This window comes from Xiphophorus maculatus, chromosome 3 (genome assembly GCF_002775205.1).
Source record: "Xiphophorus maculatus strain JP 163 A chromosome 3, X_maculatus-5.0-male, whole genome shotgun sequence".
Lineage (NCBI taxonomy): Eukaryota > Metazoa > Chordata > Actinopteri > Cyprinodontiformes > Poeciliidae > Xiphophorus > Xiphophorus maculatus.
In genome coordinates, this window is record NC_036445.1 from 3809853 (window position 1) to 3837189 (window position 27337).

At 35.6% G+C, this 27337-nt stretch overlaps 1 protein-coding gene and 1 long non-coding RNA gene across 4 annotated transcripts in view; both read left to right on the forward strand.

Moving 5' to 3' along the window:
- The first annotated feature begins 1563 nt into the window (after positions 1-1563).
- On the forward strand, positions 1564-4379 carry LOC111608105. The gene is made up of 3 exons (XR_002752536.1): positions 1564-1704; positions 3007-4211; positions 4297-4379. It is a non-coding gene; the product is annotated as an uncharacterized LOC111608105 (long non-coding RNA).
- A 5558-nt stretch (positions 4380-9937) lies between these two features.
- The window catches only part of LOC111608103, a 35580-nt gene continuing 18180 nt past the window's right edge, over positions 9938-27337 (forward strand). The window contains exons 1-24 of one of the 3 annotated variants that reach the window (XM_023330767.1): positions 9942-10083; positions 10531-10600; positions 10954-11286; positions 11412-11717; positions 12928-13257; positions 13371-13676; positions 14196-14525; positions 14690-14995; positions 15503-15832; positions 15997-16302; positions 16904-17233; positions 17331-17633; positions 18153-18482; positions 18570-18881; positions 19344-19649; positions 20220-20522; positions 20947-21252; positions 22347-22652; positions 23043-23345; positions 23770-24075; positions 24469-24771; positions 25360-25438; positions 25720-25777; positions 25863-26981. In XM_023330767.1, the coding sequence (XP_023186535.1) occupies positions 10555-10600; positions 10954-11286; positions 11412-11717; positions 12928-13257; positions 13371-13676; positions 14196-14525; positions 14690-14995; positions 15503-15832; positions 15997-16302; positions 16904-17233; positions 17331-17633; positions 18153-18482; positions 18570-18881; positions 19344-19649; positions 20220-20522; positions 20947-21252; positions 22347-22652; positions 23043-23345; positions 23770-24075; positions 24469-24771; positions 25360-25438; positions 25720-25777; positions 25863-25958 (6234 nt within the window). In that variant the 5' untranslated portion in view covers positions 9942-10083; positions 10531-10554 and the 3' untranslated portion in view covers positions 25959-26981. Of the gene's footprint in view, positions 10084-10530; positions 10601-10953; positions 11287-11411; positions 11718-12927; positions 13258-13370; positions 13677-14195; positions 14526-14689; positions 14996-15502; positions 15833-15996; positions 16303-16903; positions 17234-17330; positions 17634-18152; positions 18483-18569; positions 18882-19343; positions 19650-20219; positions 20523-20946; positions 21253-22346; positions 22653-23042; positions 23346-23769; positions 24076-24468; positions 24772-25359; positions 25439-25719; positions 25778-25862; positions 26982-27337 lie in introns of those variants that run through there. The other 2 variants (XM_023330769.1, XM_023330768.1) reach the window with 2 other exon arrangements.

Consider the following 27337-nt stretch of genomic DNA (forward strand, 5'->3'; position numbering starts at 1 on the left):
CGAGACTTGTGCCACACAATGTCTAATATAGGTCAAAAGGACAAATAAACCAATTGTTATGGTTTATCTTATTGTGAGTTCTTGACACTTTCCTCTCTAACTGGTATGTTCTCAGTCAGTTCATGAACTAAAGGGCGTGGTGATTTGTATCTGAAAAACCTGCAGGCATCCGTTCAAAGATGTGGCGTCCTTTTATTGTCGCTCAACTTACAATTCTTGATGCAACAAAACAAAATGATCAGCAAATATCACACGTATAACTCCTTTTTGATAACACAGTTGCTTAACTATTGAACTACTGCTACTACAAAAAACACCGGGTCTGCCACAAAGTTCCAACACATTAAGGCTCTGATAGGTTGTCGTTGATCATGATTGACAGGCAGACCAGCCAATCACAGTTCAGACAAATCTACAAGGCGAAGTCCAGTGTACTTGTGGTATTTTCCACAGTTCACTTCAACAAGATTCATTTTCCATGTGTAAATCTGGCACCGCTCAGCCCAGCTGTTCTCAGATGAAGGACATGGCATTGAGAAGTTGCAGGTTCCCAGATTGCACATTATTTGTTTCTCTTGTGCTGTCATTTCTGCATCATTCATTCAGCAAATAAATTAGCTTTTAGTCATGTATGCCAGGTATACAACCAAAATGATATACACATCATCTTGGTTGTAACAGAGGATACACCAGGAAAATTCAATAAACTCAACAAAATTGAGTGGATGCTGATGATCCATTCCTGTGGTAGAGTGACATTTTTACATACAAACATGTAACACAGTGTTGTATGCCTCCCTAAGAATTATATTGCAGGTCAGCAGGGCTGTTGTAAGTCATTATGGTAACCTACACACAAATGCTTTGTGGTGGCGCACAGCTGCTATGACCACCGAAGTTATAGACTCATCTTTTTTTCCTTTTTTTTTTCTTTTTCAGGTACCAAGTGTAACAAGTTCGAGATTTCTTTACCATATTATGTACAAGTTTTCAAAGGATCCTGCATGACTATCCCCTGCTCCTTTGACATCCAGAATGAATTTGAAGGCCTTTTGATTAGCACATGTAAAGCAGAGTGGGTCATTTACAATCAAAACACACAACTAGTAAACCATACAACGGAAAACCTACCAAAGAAAGACTGCACTACCACCTTCAACAATATGCAGCCTGGTCATAGCAAAACCTATTATTTCAGACTGGAATGTCCCAGTAGGCTCATATGGACCTATACAAATGATTCTGTGAAAATTAATGTCACAGGTATGTTTTGAAAAGCAAAGATCTTATGGATCAAATATGTTTGACTAGCCCATATTAAATGTACTGTTGTCTAGATAAAGATGTATTAAATGTCATGCTCAACCACTAAACCGTAGCACTCAACCTTCCTCTCAGATAATCCTCCCTCACCAACTCTGACTCCATCCACTCTGGAGGTGAAAGAGGGAACCTCTGTGAGACTGACATGTTCTGCTCCAGCTCCTTGCCCGTCTGATCCTCCAGCTTTGACATGGTCTCCCAAACTGGGAGAGAGTCAGGTGAAACTGCAAGAGAATCAGGACAAAACTCAGTTTCAGACCTCAGTTTTGACCTTCATTGCCTCACGTAGCCATGATGGTGAGAAAATCTCCTGCACAGCTGTCTACAATAAACAAGATGGAAGTGCTTCTGTTACCACAGATTTAACAGCAAGGATTTTGTGTAAGTAATTTTCCTTTCCCAAATTTTAACATTTTACATACTGTTGAGGACAAAAATATTAGCCCACTGAATTTACATCTTTACCTTTTATTAAAATCACTAATGATTTCAATAAAATCTTCTTTAACAGCAGTGAAGAATTGAAAGAAAAAACGTTCATAGGAGGGCTAATAATTTTGGACCCAATAAGTAATCTAATTATCTCATAGACACATAGAAAACAGTACAAACTGAAAAGAAACTTTAGCAACTGGAGCTAATTTACATGTGCATAGGAAAAACATGCCCAACAGAAACACAAAGAATTAAACAGAATAAAAGTAGAAGTGTGACATATATGGTCATACCTACGAAAATTATATAGTTCATGTCTTGAAACTAATAACATCATTACTTAATCTATGCCATGTTTTACTCTTTAGTTATATCACTGATTTTTTTTTAATCTACACTAAAATAATGCTTTACTATTTTAACTCAAACCTCCTTTGAAATTAGCCCTATGTAGCTGCTAATGTGAGCTATTTTGAAATACAGTATATTGCTACTGTTCAAGCACGCTACTCAGTGATGAGAACAAAGCTTTCTCCACTGGTGACTTCAGTCTCTGAAAACATATCAAGAATGTCAAAACACAATTGTATTCTTGGATATTTATATAGATTATAGCTTTTTGTATCATTTTCACACCAGCTACAACTGAAACAAATGTTGGACAACAAGGATGAATAGTTTTTTTTTAAATAAAACATCAAATAAAATGACAGAGCTTAGTCCATGAAAGATGATGCTGATGTTGTCACTGGTTCAGAGGTCAAAAGCATTTCAACAGTAATAGCCCAAATTTGTCATACCTGTATGTTTGTGGCTCTTGAAGCACTTACTCCAGGCACACTCAGCACTTTGTGAAACTATCTTAACCTATTAAAATGATTTTGTTTCACATTCTCCTCAAGGTTTCAGTCATCCTGTCATCTCTGCACATTTTTCTAACATTCATTTGTCCAGTTTGGGTTTTTTAAGAGCTGTAAGACTATTTTGTATATATTTTGTATATAATATATATATAATGATGTGTTTGATTAATCTAACATGAGTTTTACCTTCCAAATTAAATTAATGAAATAAAAGATTTTTTCAATGGTACTATAATTTATTGAGATCCCCCAGTATTGATCAAATATTCTGTGTGATTATTTCCACACCTGTTTTTATTCATCCTATGACCCTTTGTATATACAGTAGTTTTGCCATTTTTATTTACCTTATTTTCAAGTTACAGTTTTGTCTCCTGGTTTACAGTTCCTCCAGTGATCCTGGACTCATCTATTTGCACCAGAGCTGCAAATCACGTCAGATGTTCCTGTGAAACTGTTGGAAGCAGTCTCATGTTACAATGGGTTGTGGATGGACAGCAGGTTATCCAATCTAACATGATTTCTATCTCCACTGACACTCTGAATAGTACACATCTGAAGAGTGTCATCATTGTCAATGAACCACAGGACAGAAATCTGTCATCATTGCTCTGCTTTAGCTTCAACTCTGTAGGATCAGCCAGGAAACAGTTTTGTACTGAATGCAGCATAACAGGTAATCAGTGTGTCTATTATGTCTGTACAGTGTGTTTGCTTAAATAAATGCAGATATAGGGTACTTCTGAGTATTTACCTTACAGTATTTTGCAACACAACAGTGAGAAAAGGTTCTAATTTTGAAATTAAATGTGATATAACATATAATTTATTCAGCATAAATTTACTGAATTTGAAGACTGGTGGAAGATTTAGATTGTAATACTGGATATGGTCAATGAAACTAAACTTAGCTCCATATTTAAAATTAGTATCAGACAGCTGGTGTATAATCTCATGATATGATTTACTTTTATAGCTGCCCCTTGCTCAATGCATATACATGTGAAGTGCCCCACTTAATATAATTGTGTATGACATGTCTAAAACAGTTTATTGCTCAAAGTAATTTGGTATGCATTGTGCATTTATTGTTGTATTGTGTTCCTCCTCATTAATAGAAACATGTTACTCGACATTACAAACCCAACATTGCTTCTGTCTATACATATCCATGATTATTAGTGTAAGAACAACCTTTGTTCAGCATTTTTTTATCATTCCCTATGACTTCTTTGACAAAGGTGTGAAAATATATTTCTCTGGATAAAGTGTATTTAATAAGCTCTGTCAGAGTTATATCTTGATCTTTATTTTTCAAATTTGTATTTCAGATAAAAACCTGATGTTTGCGTTCATTGCTACTACTGTCGTCTTAATAACTCTAGTCTGTGTCTTGCTGTTTGCTATCAGGTAAGTGAGTAGTTCAGAGGAAGCCTGTTCAGTTTCCCCTTTGTGTTTTACGACTTTTTTATGATTATATATAGGTGTGCAGCAAAACATTAAAACTGACAACATCTTTCAATATCTTATTTCAGGTATCTGAAGATTCAGCAAAACAGTCTAAATAATAGTGCAAAGAAGAGGAAAAAGGTATATTAGCAAATGTTTATGCTTTTTATTACATTTTTAGCTTTTGAAATAATGAGTTTTGTTCATATTTCTTCTTTAACTTTAGATACCACACACAGAAGAAGATCCCATCTATGTCAACACAAGGAGGCCGAGACAGGCAAAATAAGCTAGATAATTATAACCTGCTTTTTTATTGCTGTGGAAAAAAAAATCAGCTCTGATGTTTTGCTGAATTTAATCAAGCAAAATAAAAATTAGGAAGAACACTTGTAAACACACCCACATACCAACAACAACTTAAAAGTTTGTAATAGGGTGAGTTTTTAAAATAATTTCTTTGACTCTAGTGCTGTCTGTCTGTTGTAATTGTGGTATTAACTGGACATATCTAAAGATGTTCAAGACGCTGTATGCTAATTTAAGATTTTTTATTTTATTTAATTGGTTTGCTTTTAGGCTGTGACAGAATATGCTACATTGTAAATGCATTTATACTTTCAGAATTTGGTCATCAAATAGCTGCCTCAAGATTTAATCTATTTTGCCGTATATTATCAAGACTTTTTTCTAATCATCTCTACAATTTTGTGATATTTGTAATCCATGGCTTTTTAAGGTACACAGCTGAAAGTAAATAACATTGCATTACTGTTTTACATATCTGATTTGTGTAATGGGCTTTCAAACTAAAACAGTTTGTTAAAAGGGGAGCATTATGCATTTTTTAGGCGCATTGTCATTTTAAGCACAGTCAAGTAACTTTGTTACTTTCAGTTGTGGTAAAAATGCTGTAAATATATATAAAATACAACTTAGAATAAATTTGACTTTGCAATTTGATGCCTTGAATTTGGGCTCTGTCTCTTCAAGAAGCTTCTACTCTTTTCACCTCTACATCTTCAGCACATCATCACTACAACGCTACTCCATTGTGGCATTTACAACCCTTCTTAGGAGCTTTGCACTGAGAAGTAGTTCATATTTTTAGTGATGTGCTGCACGACACCTCCTGCTCAACACAGTTTGGAGCCAAATGAACCGGTAGTATCGTTATGCAGTGTTTTGATCAGTGTTTTGATCACTGTGTCAACATGCCAAAAATTATGTGACCGCTCCTAAAAGAGGCCTCGTTTTCTTCTGGTGTCTTGGACTACTTGTGACACCCAGCTCCTCGTGTGCTGATTCACAGGAATCCTGAATGGGCAGGTTTTGTAGTTTCATTTTAGGCTTTAAAATGAAACTGAATTTCCTCTTAAACTGTGGATTTTTGAAAAGGTGGACATGCATTTGCATAAGTTAGAAATCACGAGATATAGTTAGCGTCTGAACTTGAGTGGTTGTGTGCATGGATTCGAGTCCGTGAAAATCTGAGTTTAGGCACTTTAGACAGGTTGAGTGGTTGTGTGTGATTTTGAGTGCATTAAAAAAACTTGTGTGAGAGTCTGAGTTTCATCTGTGCCCTGTCAGCTGGTTTTCTCTAATGCTGGCGAGGTAGTGAGCCAGAAGAGGAGCAAACTGAAGCCCAAAACAGTGGAAATGATGCCTTTTTTAAATAAAAATCTTTGAATGTTACTCAGAGTCTCTTCTTATATGAATCACTATAATGACATCATCGTCCTCAGATAGAAATAAAATGAAAAGAATAATTCATGGAATAATAATTATTTACAGTCCAACAGAAAAAAAGGTGTCACTATTGTTAAAAAGGTAATGTTTATTGCAACATCCTCCTTTCAATTTTATATAAACTATTAAAACACAGGTTGCTTTGGAGAACATGAGTTTAATGAAAATGGTATGAATGAAACAGACTTCTGATTTCAAATAAGTTATCAATTTTATTCACAACTGCAGTACATTAAAACTACCACTAGATGTCACTATTATAGAACGTATAGAGAACAATAGGCCATTGTCTGAGCAACTGTTTTAAAGTGGCTCAGTGCTTCAGGAAGCATCGTTTTCACCACGCCTAGATGTAAGTTCAGCAGACTCTGAGCTCCACCAGGATTTTGGTAATTGCTGTCCCTGCTCTCAGTACAAGCTCCCTACTATCTAAGTCTGATTATCTTTGGAATCTCAAACTCACTGTTTACCTCTGCACTCATCTAGACCACAAACCTCCTCATATTATCCAGAGCATGGTGCCTTGCTTCTGTCAGACATAGTGGCTGCAATGCAGTAACTCCAAAGTAAGTGCTTTGGAGTCCTGTGGACTTCAAGTACAAGCCATTTACCATTTAGTAGCCGCCATTTCTGTGAACAATTTGTTTATCATCAGACACCTTCAAAGACACATAGATTACCTCCTATCCTCCAGACGTAGCTGCATCCTGATCAGCTATGTCTGGTCAGGATGCAGACATAGCTGATCCTTAGAAGTGGACTCCATTCCACACATTTCATGTTTTATTGTTTTGACTTTTGTAAGTAAACCTTAAAACCTTTATTATCTCCTTTATCATATTCCTCATTTTAATAAATGGACAATAAATTGTTAAAGGATATGTTAATTATGCAAAATCACAAATGCATTACAGGACATGAGGAATGGTTTGTGGGTTTTAAACTGTAACCTATGAGGGGCCGTTTAGGACAAAATTTACGTTTTGTCTCTCACACACTACCAAAAAGTCTCGCATACTCCAAAAAAGTAGCCACGCACACTCCAAAAAATTACGTTTTGTCTCTCACACACTACCAAAAAGTCTCGCATACTCCAAAAAAATAGCCACGCACACTCCAAAAAATTACGTTTTGTCTCTCACACACTACCAAAAAGTCTCGCATACTCCAAAAAAGTAGCCACGCACACTCCAAAAAATTACGTTTTGTCCCTCACACACTACCAAAAACTCACGCATACTCAAAAAATAGCCTCGCATACTCAAAAAATTACGTTTTGTCTCTCACACACTACCAAAAACTCACGCATACTCAAAAAAATAGCCACGCACACTCAAAAATTACTCACGCACATTCAAAAAATACTCAAATTGCGTATACACACACTACTAAAATGTCACACACACACACACAAACGTTAACTTTCTCGCTCACATACACTACTACCAGCTCGCACATTCACAAACGTTAACTTTCTCGCTCACATACACTGCTAACAGCTCGCTCACATACACTACTACCAGCTCGCTCACATACACTGCTAACAGCTCGCTCACATACACTACTACCAGCTCGCGCACATACACACAAACGTTAACTTTCTCGCTCACATACAGACGTTTATCTCTCACATACACAAGACTAAAGTTGAACACACACACAGTACTAAGACTCGTTTTATGAATGTGTGAGAGCGACACTTTTTATGAATGTGTGAGAGCCAGACTCTTTTTGAATGTGTGAGAGCCAGACTCTTTTTGAATGTGTGAGAGCGAGACTTTTTTTGAATGTGTGAGAGTTGTCACGGAAGAGGCGGGGCATAATTTTTGGATCAAACTGCGCATGCGTAGATCCTAAACTATAAGTTTCGATTGTTGACTCACTGTATGTTCTATTACTTAGTATATTTGTGCTTTTAAATATATATAGAACGTTTAACTTTCTTGTAGATTAAATGTGCTATAGAAATAAATGAATCTGATTGATTGATTAAAAATAGCAAAATTGCTGTAGTACAATCTGTCCACTGGGTGCCAGTATTACAGGAATTATTAACCGGCGCCAACTAGTGCCGAAGAAGAAAGAGTTTGCTATACCGAACATGGCTAACTCTAATTCGAAACGAGAGAGAATTGGTCAGGCAGCTGCCATTCTATAGCACATTTAATCTACAAGAAAGTTAAACGTTCTATATATATTTAAAAGCACAAATATACTAAGTAATAGAACATACAGTGAGTCAACAATCGAAACTTATAGTTTAGGATCTACGCATGCGCAGTTTGATCCAAAAATTATGCCCCGCCTCTTCCGTGACAACTCTCACACATTCATAAAAAGTGTCGCTCTCACACATACATAAAACGAGTCTTAGTACTGTGTGTGTTCAACTTTAGTCTTGTGTATGTGAGAGATAAACGTCTGTATGTGAGCGAGAAAGTTAACGTTTGTGTGTATGTGCGCGAGCTGGTAGTAGTGTATGTGAGCGAGAAAGTTAACGTTTGTGTGTATGTGCGCGAGCTGGTAGTAGTGTATGTGCGCGAGCTGGTAGTAGTGTATGTGAGCGAGAAAGTTAACGTTTGTGTGTGTGTGTGTGACATTTTAGTAGTGTGTGTATACGCAATTTGAGTATTTTTTGAATGTGCGTGAGTAATTTTTGAGTGTGCGTGGCTACTTTTTTGGAGTATGCGAGACTTTTTGGTAGTGTGTGAGAGACAAAACGTAATTTTTTGGAGTGTGCGTGGCTACTTTTTTGGAGTATGCGAGACTTTTTGGTAGTGTGTGAGAGACAAAACGTAATTTTTTGGAGTGTGCGTGGCTACTTTTTTGGAGTATGCGAGACTTTTTGGTAGTGTGTGAGAGACAAAACGTAATTTTTTGGAGTGTGCGTGGCTACTTTTTTGGAGTATGCGAGACTTTTTGGTAGTGTGTGAGAGACAAAACGTAATTTTTTGGAGTGTGCGTGGCTACTTTTTTGGAGTATGCGAGACTTTTTGGTAGTGTGTGAGAGACAAAACGTAATTTTTTGGAGTGTGCGTGGCTACTTTTTTGGAGTATGCGAGACTTTTTGGTAGTGTGTGAGAGACAAAACGTAAATTTTTGGAGTGTGCGTGGCTACTTTTTTGGAGTATGCGAGACTTTTTGGTAGTGTGTGAGAGACAAAACGTAAATTTTGTCCTAAACGGCCCCTCATAGTAACCACTCAATTTTTACAATGATGGTTTGTAAAACAAAACCATTCCTTATTTTTGTGAATATTCCATGCTTATTTTTTTAATCAGGGTTAAAATCTGCTCTTGATATTTAACACATCATACAAAGAAAAGTTTTTTTTATTTAATCTTTATTCTAGGTGCTAAATAAAGCACCTAGAATATGGAGAAATGCTAAATAAATGTGGAAGTCCTGTCTAAATGTCATTTTCACTTGGACAACTATTTACTTGCTGTCAGTTTGTCTTTCTTACTTTCTGCTGATGTCTTGTTCCTGTTTCATGAAAAACACAACTGAATGTACTTCAAAAGTACTTTCTGTCGCAGCAGTGTTGCAACTTGTATAACTTCATCAGGACATCAAATTCAAATCTATGTAACAAAGCACTACTGCAGATGGAACTGCATTCTGTCTGAAAACATCTGAACACAAGATTAAAATATTCTGATGCTAAAAACGTAAGAATTTCCCCATTCAGGCTGGGAATTATGGGGAGACTTGAAGTTTGCTAATGTCAGGTTCCTGGTGTATTGGTGTTTTCCTGCTGAAGTTAGTTCGCCTGATTTTGAGGGATTTTAGGAGTAGGACCTGACTTTGCTTGATAGTCAAGCTTTCTGGTAGAGTAACCCTGAAATTGAACTCCTCAAGTATCTTTTTGAGAAAGGATTTTTATTTCTTCTGGCTTGCCTAGATTTGTTTTACTCCCTGTGCTCTCTTTACTTTTCAGGCAGAAATCACTACTGAGTTTTATCACCAAACTCTGGATCTGTCCACCAGAAAGCAGCCAGTCACATGCCTTTTAATTTTTCTTATGCTGGGACTTTTTTAAAATTAAATTCAAGAAGCCTCATGCAAAAGATTTCTAAGGTCATATTTTATTTTGCATCTGTCAGCTGTTTGGTTAGTTTCTCCTTTTTCAGTTTTTAGTTCCACATTCTGTGTGCACTAAAGACAGAATGTAGGGCAGATGTGAGCCATAAAATTTTAAACAACAATATTATGGCTTTCTATAACTACTGAGGATAAAAGTTGTGGATGTCTTTAATAAGAGGTGAGATATTCTCCTTTCTAAATTTTTGTCAGTCCACTGATTTTCCACTTAAATGTGAACTTTGTACATTAAGATAATACGGGTAAATAAATTTAATGTTTGTAGATTTGCTTCAAAGACATTAGTTGCAAAGTTTCTGTTTGAATGTCCTGTTTGAACTCTAGCTCTCTTTTAATTTGTTTCATTTTGCATTTAAATATTATACAATCAGCAAAGGATCACTGGAATGTGTTGTTCCTTTTATAATCACTTAAGTGCTATGTGAATGTGAACCCTACCAGATCATATTGTCAGAATACAGATGGAACATTTTGAGTCATTTTGCTTATTATTCATGCAAGTAATTTAATACTAAATATATTAAAATTGTTGATTTTATATTCTTTAACATTTAAAGTATTTTTTTTATAAAACAACCATACTAACTGTTTTACATGTGATTTGTAGGCTCTAAACATTCATTATTCAAAGATGGTTGGACTTATGATTTTTCTTCTCATTGACTCTTCGCTGTATGGTGAGTTTGTAAATGATAAAATGTAGATTTCCATAAAAAATACAGTTATACTGTATCAAATCCTACGCATGATGGGCCAGACTACAGATTACAGGAATACAAGATTAGTTAATAGTTATTATCTAGTTATTAGTTTCTCACTTGTGGGTGAAATTAGTGACTTTATTTGTAGATGATTTTGACACATATTCATATTTGCTAATGACTAGACTGCATATTAATGTTGCTTTGTATAAGGTATTTTCCAACTATTTATGGCATCAAAGCTTTCATTCTTTACTTTAAAATATTAAACATAACATACATTACAATATAGTTGGTCCTTTTCTTCTTCAAATGATGTCGTTTTTCAGGTGTCCTGTGCAGTACGTTTCAGGTGTCCTTGGTGCAAACTGTACGGGTTTTGAGAGGATCCTGTGTGACTGTCCCCTGCTCCTTTGACATACCGAGCAAATATGAAGGCAACCTAAATGAACAATGTGAAGCAAAATGGGTTGACAAGAATAAAAGCAATCCACAATTGACAGATACAAATGCAGTGACAGGAGACCTAACAAGGAAAAACTGTACCACCACTTTTGGCAACATGCGACCTGATCATAGTAATACTTACTACTTCAGACTGGATTGCAGCAGTTCTCTAAGAGGAACATTTACCATGGCTGGTGTGACTCTCACAGTCACAGGTATGTGTTATTATCGATATAGCTAGCTAGAAGAATATTTATGTATGCAGGGGATGTTTTTTTATTGTATTGCATGTTGCCAATAATACAATTCGATAAATTATACTACTGAGCCCTCTTCTCAGATGATCTTCCCTCACCAACTCTGACTCCATCCACACTGGAGGTGAATGATGGAGACTCGGTGAATCTGACCTGCTCTGCTCCGGTTCCTTGTCTGTCTCACCCTCCAAATCTGACATGGACCCCCACACTGGGTTACAGTCAGGAGACACTGCAAGAAAACCAGGACAAAACATTTGTTAAGACCTCTGTCCTGAACTTCAATGCTTCCTACCTCCACGATGGAGAGAAAATTTCCTGCACATCTGTGTACAGGAAACAAGATGGAAGTGCTGACGCCTCATTTTCCACAACAGCAATTATTTTGTGTAAGATAATTCTTCTGTTTCTAAAATGTCAGAATTATGGATTGATTAATATTGTGGCCTACTTATATTTTTGGTAGAAAACATGGTAAAATATGATCAATTCCTTATTATTGAACATTTTAACATGCATGCATGCCATTTGGACAAATCATTCAAGTCAAATTGGGTTTAATTTCTCACCGTGGTGTCTGGATCTACATGTTTGTGCTCATATGCTAAACCTTCTCCTAACTTATGATTTATCTGTTTCAAACATGATGATCTTTGGTGTAGTACTTTCTGAACATATACATGTGTTTTTACACACTAAATATTCCAGAAGCAGTGTGAAAGCGTATCTGCTGTGTAATGTTTGGTCAATCTGTTCACTGCTGCACAATTTTCATTAAGCATTAGGTAACTAGCGTGGTTCATGCCATACCTACCTGAGAGAACTTTTTATGTTCTCTCTCCTTGGTTATGTGGGCTAAAGCAGGGCTTCATTCTTGAAACTATTTCATGCACTATGTATTTCCTACTTCTCAGCTCCATTTTTATACAGTGTAAGATTGCTTTTATTAATTATGCATATGACACACAGATTTATTTTGCATAAAACAGAAGTGTGACTATTGCATAATGGATCTAAAGGACTGTCTTAAGTATTTAAAAGCTTGCACTGAACTTTTTACATTTCTACAAAAATACGCCTGAGGTAATGATTTTATGTCTGGGTGTCACTGACAGGTCTTTTCATGTAGACTTTGGTCGTCTGGTATTGCAAAAGCCACAAACCTTTATTTTTCAGACATATTTGCATGATGTTGAGTTAGAATGCAATGTCCTTGTGTTTTACCCTTTTAAGCACAGATTTGCTCTGAATGTTAAATCTGTCAGTGCGCAACTATTCACTGGCCACAAACAAACTTCTCTAATAAATTTCATTATTACTATATAGCTTCTCAACTTGAGATACCTGGTCTGTATTTACACACATCATATGCATAAAACAATGTTCTTAGTGAAAAAAAATTACAAACAAACCTGGCAAATTTGAAGATCTTTCTCCAGAACTCATATCTGTGGCAAGATGATCAAGAACTTACTTCATCACTTTCATATTTTTCTAATAATTATATAAAGAGCTAAAATCATGGAAAATGTCATGATTTTAGAAGACCCTCAAAAAATATAATTTCACTATTTTTCCTAAACCTCTTTTGTTCTTCAGGCAGAAGCTGTGGCCAGTTTGAAATCTCTCTACCACAGACTGTACAAGTTCTGAGAGGATCCTGTGTCACCGTCCCCTGCTCTTTTGGCATGAAGAGAAAATATGAACAATATTTAAATGGCGGATGCAGAGCTCTGTGGGTTTACTCAGATAGCAGTGATCCAAGACTAACAGATACAAACCCAGTGACAGGAAACTTAACGGAGAAAAACTGCACCACCACCTTCAGCAACATGCAGCATGGCCATTCCAACACCTATAACTTTAGACTAGATTGTAATGGTCTCAAATACACTTTTAAGTCAGCAAGTGTAAATATTGAAGTCATAGGTAGGTTTAAATGTTTTTTATAAATTTTTAATTTTACAATGTAAGCTGAAAAATAGTGAGCAAGCAACTCAGATTCTTGCTCAATGCATGTTATCATTGACCCTTCCTCCCAGATAATTTTCCCTCACCAACTCTGACTCCATCCACATTGGAGATGAATGATGGAGACTCAGTGAGTCTGACCTGCTCTGCTCCCGTTTCCTGTCTGTCTCGTCCTCCAAATCTGACATGGACCCCCACACCGGGGGAGAGTGAGGAGACACTGCAGGAGAATCAAGACAAAACTCTGGTCAAGATCTCTGTTCTGAACTTTAATGCTTCTTACCTTCATGATGGAGAGAAAATCAGTTGCAACGCTGTCTACCAGAAACAAGATGGAAACTCTGATACAACTTTGACCTCAACAACAACTATTTTGTGTAAGTTTGTTGTTTCTTTTAAACATGGTAAAATAATAACTTGATTAATGTTGTGACTTAATCATACTGAAATAAAACAACTTTTTGGAAGATGACTGAAGGAAGTTGGTTACAACTCCTATTTTAAAACTTGGACAACTTTCTGAGTCGTTGTGGAATTAAGGACTTGAGATCATTTATAATGTAATGCCAAGAAGTTTGATTATATAATAAGTAGAGTAAATAATTACATGAATTATATAACTGACAGATATTATTAGGCTACGCTTCTGTCTAATCTTAAAACATTTATAATGTGAACATATGTTCACATACCTGATCACAGAAGAAGTCTAAAACTTGCAAATACAGTATCCTGAAAGGATTACTTTTTCACTAAAAAATACTACTGCTATTCTTACAGCTAATAACAACATATCACATTTTTTGTTAAAATGCTATAAGAATAGGCTGACAAAAAATCAGCAAAAACCCAATTTATTATCTCACTATTTTACCTAAACCTCTTTTGTTTTTCAGGCAGAAGCTGTGGCCAGTTTGAAATCTCTCTACCACAGACTGTACAAGTTCTGAGAGGATCCTGTGTCACCGTCCCCTGCTCCTTTGGCATGAAAAGAAAATATGAACAATATTTAAGTGGTGGATGCAGAGCTCTGTGGGTTTACTCAGGCAGCAGTGACCCAAGACTAACAGATACAAACCCAGTGACAGGAAACTTAACAGAGAAAAACTGCACCACCACCTTCAGCAACATGCAGCATGGCCATTCCAACACCTATAACTTTAGACTGGATTGTAATGGTCTCAAATACACTTTTAAAACAGCAAGTGTAAAAATTGAAGTCAAAGGTAAACGTTTTTATCAACATTATTTGTATCAACTAACTATAGTTTTCTTACTTCATTTCTATATTTCCATTTTATTATCATTTTCTCACTACATTTCAAAATTTAAATAAGCAACACACTCAGATTCTTGCTCAATGCATGTTATCATTGACCCTTCCTCCCAGATAATTTTCCCTCACCAACTCTGACTCCATCCACATTGGAGATGAATGATGGAGACTCAGTGAGTCTGACCTGCTCTGCTCCCGTTTCCTGTCTGTCTCGTCCTCCAAATCTGACATGGACCCCCACACTGGGGGAGAGTGAGGAGACACTGCAGGAGAATCAAGACAAAACTCTGGTCAAGATCTCTGTTCTGAACTTTAATGCTTCTTACCTTCATGATGGAGAGAAAATCAGTTGCAACGCTGTCTACCAGAAACAAGATGGAAACTCTGATACAACTTTGACCTCAACAACAACTATTTTGTGTAAGTTTGTTGTTTCTTTTAAACATGGTAAAATAATAACTTGATTAATGTTGTGACTTAATCATACTGAAATAAAACAACTTTTTGGAAGATGACTGAAGGAAGTTGGTTACAACTCCTATTTTAAAACTTGGACAACTTTCTGAGTCGTTGTGGAATTAAAGACTTGAGTTTATTTATAATGTAATGTAATATAATAAGTAGAGTAAATAATTACATGAATTATATAACTGACAGATATTATTAGGTTATGCTTCTGTCTAATCTTAAAACATTTATAATGTGAACATATGTTCACGTACCTGATCACAGAAGAAGTCTAAAACTTGCAAATACAGTATCCTGAAAGGATTACTTTTTCACTAAAAAAATACTACTGCTATTCTTACAGCTAATAACAACATATCACATTTTTTGTTAAAATGCTATAAGAATAGGCTGACAAAAAATCAGCAAAAACCCAATTTATTATCTCACTATTTTACCTAAACCTCTTTTGTTTTTCAGGCAGAAGCTGTGGCCAGTTTGAAATCTCTCTACCACAGACTGTACAAGTTCTGAGAGGATCCTGTGTCACCGTCCCCTGCTCCTTTGGCATGAAAAGAAAATATGAACAATATTTAAATGGTGGATGCAGAGCTCTGTGGGTTTACTCAGGCAGCAGTGACCCAAGACTAACAGATACAAACCCAGTGACAGGAAACTTAACAGAGAAAAACTGCACCACCACCTTCAGCAACATGCAGCATGGCCATTCCAACACCTATAACTTTAGACTAGATTGTAATGGTCTCAAATACACTTTTAAGTCAGCAAGTGTAAATATTGAAGTCAAAGGTAAACGTTTTTATCAACATTATTTGTATCAACTAACTATAGTTTTCTTACTTCATTTCTATATTTCCATTTTATTATCATTTTCTCACTACATTACAAAATTTAAATAAGCAACAAACTCGGATTCTTGCTCAATGCATGTTATCATTGACCCTTCCTCCCAGATAATTTTCCCTCACCAACTCTGACTCCATCCACATTGGAGATGAATGATGGAGACTCAGTGAGTCTGACCTGCTCTGCTCCCGTTTCCTGTCTGTCTCGTCCTCCAAATCTGACATGGACCCCCACACTGGGGGAGAGTGAGGAGACACTGCAGGAGAATCAGGACAAAACTCTGGTCAAGATCTCTGTTCTGAACTTTAATGCTTCTTACCTTCATGATGGAGAGAAAGTCAGTTGCAACGCTGTCTACAAGAAACAAGATGGAAACTCTGATACAACTTTGACCTCAACAACAACTATTTTGTGTAAGTTTAGTTTCTTCCAAAAATGTTAATATAATAATTTGATTAACACTGTAGCCTACTCATACTGAAATGATAGTGAATTAGACTGTAAAAACTTACCTGCAATAACTTGTTCTACCACGTGAACTGCTTTGTAGAATGTGACAGAAGCAAGCTGGTAACCTCTCCTAAAATAACAACAACTTTCTGAGTCTTTGTGGTACTAAAGAACTGAATTTATTTTATAGTGTAATGCAAATAAATTTGCTTATAATATAAATTGAGAAAATAATTGCAGGAATTGTAATGACAGCTGTTACTAGATAAAGCTTCTGATAGAACTTAAAGAATTAATAACGTGAACTTGTGTTCAAATACCTGATCAAACAAGAAGTCTTAAACCAGCATTTCAACTTACTTTGTGAACTAAAAGCAATAATGTTACAAATTCAGTGCAAAAAGCACTGAGGATTACTTTTTAAAAATATAATCAAACAAATACTACTGCTAGTCCTACAGCTAATAACATATTACATTTTTGTTAAAATACTACAAGAATAGGATGACAAAAACCCAATTTATTATCTCACTACTTTTATCTAAACCCTCTTTTGTTTTTCAGGCAGAAGCTGTGGCCAGTTTGAAATCTCTCTACCACAGACTGTACAAGTTCTGAGAGGATCCTGTGTCACCGTCCCCTGTTCCTTTGGCATGAAGAGAAAATATGAACAATATTTAAATGGTGGATGCAGAGCTCTGTGGGTTTACTCAGATAGCAGTGACCCAAGACTAACAGATACAAACCCAGTGACAGGAAACTTAACAGAGAAAAACTGCACCACCACCTTCAGCAACATGCAGCATGGCCATTCCAACACCTATAACTTTAGACTGGATTGTAATGGTCTCAAATACACTTTTAAAACAGCAAGTGTAAAAATTGAAGTCAAAGGTAGGTTTTCTTAAACTTTTTTAACATTAACATTTGTTGTGTTTGACAAGTTACTTATTAAACGTACTGGATGATATCATTGTCACTTTTCTCCCAGATAATTTTCCCACACCAACTCTGACTCCATCCACATTGGTGGTGAAGAACGGAGACTCAGTGAGTCTGACCTGCTCTGCTTTGGTTCCCTGTCTGTCTTATCCTCCAAATCTGACATGGACCCCCCCACTACATAACAGTCAGGAGAAACTGTTGGAGAATCAGGGGAAAACGCCCATGAGGATATCGGTTCTGAACTTCACTGCTTCTCGTCAGAATCATGGACAAATCTCCTGCGTTGCTGCCTACCAGAAACAAGATGAAAGCCGTGCTGTAACCTTTTCCACAAGAGTAAATATTCAATGTGAGTTGTATTATTTTTCTAAACTGTTAAAATTTTAAAGCAATTATGTGTTTTGGGTAATTGTATTGAATTTATCTTCCTTGAGTTCCAAATGCAATATTTATATACTGTATATTCTTCTCCATTAAATTTTATTTACAAAACGAAAGAAGTAGCTTGTAAAAATTTGTTCAATTTATTTGAATATTTAGGGTCATTTAATTTATATTCAAACTTACCTAAATTATAATGCATGCAATTTTTATTATTTATTGTGTAAAACATAAAGAAATAGACCAGTGAGCAGTATTGACTAGACAAATAAATTTTCTCTTGTAGGAGTAAATCTGCTTCACATTACTTTTACAAAAAAAAATAATAATTAAAGTATTATTCTAAAATAATATTCAAATAAAATAAAACATATTTTGTGAAAAGACTGCTAAGGCACTAATCAAGTTTGGAGGGAGGAAGGCAAAAATCAACATTTCTCGTTTATGATTATTTGACTTTCTTTTTCTAAACTGTTTTGTTCTTCAGGCCCTGAGTGTGACAAGTTTGAGATCTCTCTGCCGCAGACTGTACAAGTTCTGAGCGGGACCTGTGTCACTATTCCATGCTCCTTTGAGCTGCAAAGAGAATATGAAAAACACTTGCATGGGGAATGTACAGCTCTGTGGGTTTACTTGGAAAGCACTGACGCAAGACTAACAGATACAAATCCAGTAACTGGGAACCTAACAGAGAAAAACTGCACTACCACCTTCTATAATGTCCAGCCTAATCATTCCAGCTTATATTACTTTAGACTGGATTGCAAAACTCTTAGATACACGTTTAAAGAAGCAAGTGTAAAAATTGATGTCAAAGGTAGGTTTCTAAATTTGAGTTATTGTATTTATTAATCTATGTTTGCATTTTTGCCTACTAAATGATATGATGAAACCTTCCTCCAAGAACATTTTCCCTCACCAACTCTGACTGTGTCCATACTGGAGGGGAAGGAGGGAGACTGGGTGAATTTGACGTGCTCTACTCCATCTCCATGCCTAACTCATCCCCCAACTCTGACATGGACCCCCAAAATGGGGGATATTATGGAGACAATGCAGATGAGCCCAAATAAATCTACAGCTAAGACCTCTGTCCTGAGTTTCATTGCTACCAATCTCCATCACAGACAGAACATCTCCTGTACTGCTACTTACAAGATGGGGAATGGAAACTCTAACTCATCACTTACTACAAGTTTGAAAACAGAGATTTTGTGTAAGTTAGTTCCTTTGTTCACATTTTAAGTACTATATCTACATTTGTTTCAGTTATGCTAACTTTAAACTTCATCCCAGAGAAACCACACTACACAGTGTCATTGCCCATAAGGAAGCTGGAAATTGTGTTAAATTTGACATCAGACAAAAAAGGGAAGAAAGTGGGAAAGTGGTTTAGAGACAGCGTGAGGGGAAAAAAAGAGCTATGAAGAGAAGGGTGTTTAAATGCAGTGAATATAACCAGAAGTGAAAGCTAACTGATATTACATATGTGCTATGTAATATCATATTTTTAAGATTTCCTTTTTCACCTTTTACATAGTGCAAAGAGTGCATACTTCCTGCTGCAGTGATGCTGAAAAAACAGGCTATGCATTTGTTACTTCAAATATGCTTTAACTGATTTTGAAAACCCTATTTACCATATTTAAAGTTAATCATTTGCTCTGCATCTTAACAGTTCGTCCAAAGATCCTGCCCTCTTCTAGTTGCATCAAAACAACAAGTCAAATCAACTGTTCCTGTGAAATTGTGGGAAACCCTCCTATCTTGCTGTGGCTTTTCAATGGGCAACCAGTCAACCAATCTGGGAAGGTTTATGCTATCAGTCACTCCCTGAATGACACGTATCTGAGGAGCACCATCACTGTGAATCAGCAACAGGAGAGAAACTTATCGTCATTGCTCTGTTTCAGCTTCAATTCATTGGGATCAGACAGTAAACAGCTATTCATCAACTCACCTCATATTCCAGCAGAAAATCAAGGTTTGTTCATCTTCAAAAGAGATTTTTAATTTCAATGGGTTTTTGTATCCTCGTAAAATAAAGCTAAATAAACAAATAACCAATCCTTACATGATTACATAAATTGTTTGCTCTCCCGTCTAGCAGCCCTACAATGGTCCGCCATATTTTTGTTGAACCACAGTGACACCCAGTGGTCACAATATGATACAGATAATGATTCATTACCCATACAAGTTTTTTCTCTTATCTACATTCTATAATTTTTCTAAATACTCCCGAAGTATTTAGCCATAATACCATAAATACCATAAATGTTAGAAGATCTTAATGAAAATTTCTATTTTACAATATTGTTTTTTTACATAGATTGCTGTGTTTATAATTCAGCTAGCTGCTGACAAGAATACATAAGAATGATCACAAACTAAGTTGTTATTGTTTATTTATGCAACGTTTTTGATGGCTTAAGAAAATGTAAAAAATATGACTCATCACAAATGTTTTCACAGATGATTTAAAAGTGCTCATTCATTTTGGAAACCGTATTTACCATAATTTCAGGTGACAATTTGCTCTACCTTTGTACAGTTTCTCCAAGGATCCTGCCCTCTTCTAGTTGCATTCAACGCATAAACCAAATCAACTGTTCCTGTGAAATTGTGGGAAACCCTCCCATCTTGCAGTGGTTTTTCAATGGGCAGCCTGTAAACCAATCTGAGAATTTTGTCATCACTGACTCTTTGAATGGCACATATCTGAGGAGCACCATCACTGTGAATCAGTCACAGGACAGAAACTTGTCTTCCTTGCTCTGCTTCACCTTCAATTCATTGGGATCAGACAGTAAACAGCTTTTTATTAATTCCCCTCACATTTCTGGAGAAAATCAAGGTTTGTTCATTGTTTTATTTATATATGTTGTTTGTTTTTTATGTATAAATCAATTATTTTATAGAAAATGTATTGAATAATGAAACACAAAAAGTCAAGTCCATCGTAAAAGCTTGTTGGACTGTCCTGGTGGTTTAGCAGTTAGATACCAACACTGATTACAGTACTTATACTTCACCAATTCCCATTGCCCTCAACTGACTTAATTTTCATTAATCTCTGCAGAAACAGAGCAGCAGGTTAACTGCTGATTGATATGTGTCATCACATTCTAGAACTGAAAACTTTTAATTATATATATAAATTATTAGGTTTTAAAAGTTTAGCTTAATTGGAAAACATGAGATTCCTCAAAAGTGTGTCAAATGTTGATTTAGACATATTAATTCATTTTGGAAACCTTTTTTGCTCTACTTTTTTACAGTTCCTCCGAAGATCCTGCCCTCTTCCGCTTGTATCAAAACAAGAAGTCAAATCAACTGTTCCTGTGAAATTGTAGGAAACCCTCCAATGTTGCAGTGGCTTTTCAATGGGCAGCCTGTAAACCAATCTGGGAAGGGTTTTATCATCACTGACTCTATGAATGGCACATATCTGAGGAGCACCATCACTGTGAATCAGCAACAGGAGAGAAACTTGTCGTCATTGCTCTGCTTCAGTTTCAATTCATTGGGATCAGACAGTAAACAGCTTTTTATGAACTCGCCTCAGATTATAGCAGAAAATCAAGGTTTGTCTCCATTCCTATAATGCATATTGTTTACCATTCACAAATCAAAAACATAACACTTGATTTTATGGCAAAAAGACATTTCAAAAATAAAATACAGTGGATTACAGTAATCATGGACATGGTTACTAGACATGTCCAGTAACCATGTCCAGTAATCCTAAGAATCCAGTAATCCATGGAGTCAATACAAGTAGTATTGAAAGACTACTCATATTTCAATAGTTTTTGTCTCTGAATTTATTTCTACACTGCTTGGCACCAACTTAGCAGCAAGTTCTTGTGTTGATTGATTATGTTATGACATTTTACTAGTAAAACCTTTTGAATCTCTTTCCTTTTTGGACACAATAAATCATTAGATGTCCTAACTTTTAGAGAATGTCCGCTCTTATGAATTACATTACATTACATTACATTAACAAGAATCACTACATTCTCAGTTTCGGCATGAAAACAGTAAAGCAAGTTACTGTGTGATTACATAGGCACACAATAACTATGTAAGCCTCCTGAATGAAGTGCTACATTTTAGACATGGCCTGTATGATAACTTCATTTTTCTAATTAGCTTTCTAGTAATTACAGCAAGTATCTTGCTACATGAAAAAGACATCATATGATTCTATTACAGATTAGATTTATGTGAGCAGTGATTGACATCCACCTTTTGTGCATTTTGACCTAAATTGATACTTTACATTTTTTCGTTATTCTAATATTTTTAGTCATTTTCAACTTTTTCTAGACACAAAATATTCCTTTACAAATTTGTGAAAGTATCCTCTTGAAAATATCCATTTTTATACCCAACACATGATTTTCAATGGACGGCTGCATTTTTAATTTAGTAAACTATAGAGAAGAATACATAAGAGCAATGATCAAACGATTATTTAGGTTTATCGAAACAAACGAAAACTCTGCTGCACAGTTTCAAATATTCAAGTATCATTTTGTTCCAGGCTTAAGTAAGTCTTTAAAAGAATGTGATCCCTAATTTATTTTGACAGCTGATTTAAACATGTCTCCAACCATTTTAACTGTATTTTCTATATTTTAGGTAACAATTTGCTCCTCTTTTTCTTTTACAGTTCCTCCGAGGATCCTGCCCTCTTCTAGTTGCATCAAAACAACAAGTCAAATCGACTGTTCCTGTGAAATTGTGGGAAACCCTCCTATCTTGCTGTGGCTTTTCAATGGGCAACCAGTCAACCAATCTGGGAACGTTTATGCTATCAGTCACTCTCTGAATGGCACGTATCTGAGGAGCACCATCACTGTGAATCAGCAACAGGAGAGAAACTTGTCGTCATTGCTCTGCTTCAGCTTCAATTCTTTGGGTTCAGACAGTAAACAGCTTTTCATCAACTCACCTAGGATTTTAGGAGAAAATCAAGGTTTGTTGTTCATTTTATTAACACGTATTTTCATCAACATTTTACAGTTGAGTATTTCACACATGGTTTTTTGCATAACGTTTGTAATTTTACATTTGAACACTGGTGAGTGTTTCTGCTTTACTTTGTTATATACCCATATTAAAACATAGTACTCAGAAAAAAGCGACTAAATTCCCAGTTTCTTCATAAAAAAGGCATAACACACAATAATGTCTCTGGTGAATATAATTATTCACCACATAGCTGGAATAGCTGCAATTTAGAGAATGACCGGACAACAAATCTATCTTCCTTATTAAGTTTGTATTAAGGAGAGCATATCCCTAATTCCTGACATTTTGAAAGCCTTGTCATATTTTCAGGTGACAATTTGCTCTTCTTCTACAGTTTCTCCAAGGATCCTGCCCTCTTCTATTTGCTTTCAACGCACAAACCAAATCAACTGTTCCTGTGAAATTGTGGGAAACCCTCCCATCTTGCAGTGGTTTTTCAATGGGCAGCCTGTAAACCAATCTGAGAATTTTGTCATCACTGACTCTTTGAATGGCACATATCTGAGGAGCACCATCACTGTGAATCAGTCACAGGACAGAAACTTGTCTTCCTTGCTCTGCTTCACCTTCAATTCATTGGGATCAGACAGTAAACAGCTTTTTATTAATTCCCCTCACATTTCTGGAGAAAATCAAGGTTTGTTCATTGTTTTATTTATATATGTTGTTTGTTTTTTATTTATAAATCAATTATTTTACAGAAAATGTATTGAATACTGAAACACAAAAAGTCAAGTCCATCCTAAAAGCTTGTTGGACTGTCCTGGTGGTTTAGCAGTTAGATACCAACACTGATTACAGTACTTATACTTCACCAATTCCCATTGCCCTCAACTGACTTAATTTTCATTAATCTCTGCAGAAATAGAGCAGCAGGTTAACTGCTGATTGATATGTGTCATCACATTCTAGAACTGAAAACTTTTAATTATATATATAAATTATTAGCTTTTAAGAGTTTAGCTTAATTGGAAAACATGAGATTCCTCAAAAATTTGTCAAATGTTGATTTAGACATATTAATTCATTTTGGAAACCCTTTTTGCTCTACTTTTTTACAGTTCCTCCGAAGATCCTGCCCTCTTCTGCTTGTATCGAAACAAGAAGTCAAATCAACTGTTCCTGTGAAATTGTAGGAAACCCTCCAATGTTGCAGTGGCTTTTCAATGGGCAACTTGTCAACCAATCTGGGAAGGGTTTTATCATCACTGACTCTTTGAATGGCACATATCTGAGGAGCACCATCACTGTGAATCAGCAACAGGAGAGAAACTTGTCGTCATTGCTCTGCTTCAGCTTCAATTCTTTGGGTTCAGACAGTAAACAGCTTTTCATCAACTCACCTAGGATTTTAGGAGAAAATCAAGGTTTGTTTTTCATTTTATTAACACGTATTTTCATCAACATATTACAGTTGAGTATTTCACACATGGTTTATTGCAAAACGTTTGTTATTTTACATTTGAACACTGGTCAGTGTTTCTGCTTTACTTTGTTATATACCCATATTAAAACATAGTACTCAGAAAAAAGTGACTAAATTCCCAGTTTCTTCATAAAAAAGGCATAACACACAATAATGTCTCTGGTGAATATAATTATTCACCACATAGCTGGAATAGCTGCAATTTAGAGAATGACTGGACAACAAATCTATCTCCCTTATTAAGTTTGTATTAAGGAGAGCATATCCCTAATTCCTGACATTTTGAAAGCGTTGTCATATTTTCAGGTGACAATTTGCTCTTCTTCTTTTACAGTTTCTCCAAGGATCCTGCCCTCTTCTAGTTGCATTCAACGCACAAACCAAATCAACTGTTCCTGTGAAATTGTGGGAAACCCTCCAATGTTACAGTGGCTTTTCAATGGGCAACCTGTCAACCACTCTGAGGTTTTTGTCATCACTGACTCTTTGAATGGCACATATCTGAGGAGCACCATCACTGTGAATCAGTCACAGGACAGAAACTTGTTTTCCTTGCTCTGCTTCACCTTCAATTCATTGGGATCAGACAGTAAACAGCTTTTTATTAAATCCCCTCAAATTTTGGCAGAAAATCAAGGTTGGTTTGTCTGTTGATATAAATAAATGTGTATTTTTTTGTTGCTATTATCTGTTATTATTATTATCTATAAATTGATTTAATACATGATCTATTGTGAATATGCAACTCAACTAAGTCCACCTTAAAACCAACTGATTAGAAATTCATGTAGGTTGTAAGGAGTAAATACAAACTCTGAATACTTGTCCTTAAATAATTGCTGTTTTCTTCAGCTGAATTACCATCCAGTGACACCTCATCAGTACTGTTTAATGATCCTGTGGCTGAAGTTGATTTGAAATGAGAGTATGAAGATTAGAAATTTTTTATGAAGATAATTAATGGATCTCTTTTATGCACTTTGTTGATCCCTGAGTTTCTCTAATCACTCAATGCTAATCCCACCACCATTTTTAAGCCACAAGAGGCCCTTGGTCAGTCAGAAATGTTTTAGAATCAATGATCACTTTTTAAAAACTCTGAAAATATCCCTTTGTGAGTGATTTATATTAACACTTTAATGATTTAATGATTTGTTGGTTATCTTGACACCGACAAAGGACTTTGTAATGGTGCTAATCTATATTTTCCCATCTTGCATTTCAGGTAAAGGGCAGATTTCTGTGTTCATCAGCACAACCGTCATCTTACTAGTTTTAGTGTGTGTCTTGCTGTTTGTTATCAGGTAGGTGAGCAGTTCAAATCAAATCAAAATAGTCTTTTTTCATTTATAATACTCTCTGACTGACAGCTGCATGCCATTCCTGTACAATATCTCGTTTTCTCTTCAACAAACACTTCTTGTTCTCCTCCTCCACACCCACCAAACAAATAATTTTTTAGCTTTTATATTTTCAGCATTACAGATTACAGATTGTTGTGTCTGTAAAGACATGATTGCCTCCTCTGTGGTCTTCATTCATCAAATAATGAACAGCTGAATGCATATTAGATATCATTTTACAGGTTTCAGAAGACTCACCATTACCCTCTATATAATATATTTGGAGGCAAACAGACGAAGGTAAATTGTCTTTAGACTTTGTCTTTTATTTCTTCTTTTTTTCTCCCATCATATTTTTAGCTCAAATATTTGTGTTCAATTTTAGGTACAAAACACAAGTGAAGATGACATCAGTATAAAAGAAATCACATCGATTATGAAAAGAGGAAGCCTAAATAATGACGTTGATGATTCGTTGTAGCTTTTATAAAGAAGAAAAAGAAGTCTGGCATTAGAATTATCCGACAACATTTATAGATAAAGGAACTTTCTACTTATGTGGTCACAGAGCAGCTGCTTTTCCTTGTAAAGGTAAATTGCCATTGGGATTCATAATCACATTATGTTTCACCACTCATTATTATTGTTGGGGCTCAAGATCAAAATTAATCCTAATGATTTAGAGGTACCAAACAGCTTAAAGCTGGTATTGCTATTTATAAAACAGTCCTGATTTTTTTTTTAAGTGAGATTCAAATTATCCATATTTATTTCTCTAAACACAAGTAAATATTCTTGCAGACTTCTGCTACTTAAATGTAAATTCACTGATTATGGTTTTATGTTTGCAGGAGTTGGGAATGCATCTTTTTTATTTAACAAACATACACTTGCTCTGAATCTTAGCTGTTGTAGCTTGTTTTCATTTACATTTTTGTTTTTCCAAAAAGAAAGAATATTGCTGAATATTACATCTTGCTAGAATTTTTTTCCAGGTTTAGATATTGGTGTCACTACAACAATTAATTACATCATAAATGCATTTGCTTGAATCATAGTTGACCATTTCAGGGTCAGTTTCACCATTTTGTCACCAGTGAAAAATGCTGCAGAGCTTTTCTTCAGATTGTAAAATAATGATTGGTTTCCCCTCTACTTCTGGCTAAGCCACATAATTGTATAATTTCTTTTCAGAATTAATGTCACAATCCTTAAATGCTAGATTTGGTTTTCTTTTGTATTTATATTTTTGATTATCTCCTTGTTCTTTAGTCCTTATCAATTCATGCCTTTGTATTTAGTTTCTTTACTTTTTCTTAAATTTTGTTTCTGATTCTCATGGTAAGATTTGATTATTAAACAAAATTACCTTCTTTTGAAGGTAGCACCTGCAACACAGTTATTTTTTAATCTTCTGATTCTATCTTGTCTGTACAAGGGTGAGTTAAAGCAATTTGTGTATCAAATTCCAAAATTAATGCTGTACATAACAAAAGTCCCAATAAAACTGTTTAACTCTTGCAGAAGTTTAAGTGTAGTAATTATTACTCTGGTGAGAAGTAGGAGTTTGTCCTGTAACGAGCAGGTTGCCAGTTTGAACTCCTGCTCTATTATTATGTCCTTGGGAAAAACACGCCCCCTGCTTTGCCTGCTGGTGGAGGTCAAAGAGCCCACTGCTACCGATTGTCAGTCTGCCCCAGGGCAAGCGTGGTTGCAAATGTTGTTTGAATTGTTGCCTAGTGCCTGTTTTGGCCTCTAACACTATTTCATTCATAGTAGTATTTTTAAAACTTCTCAACAAAACAAAAGAAAAGAAATGAAAGCATCAGCTGTGCCAGCAAGTCTTTTTTAAGAGTATTG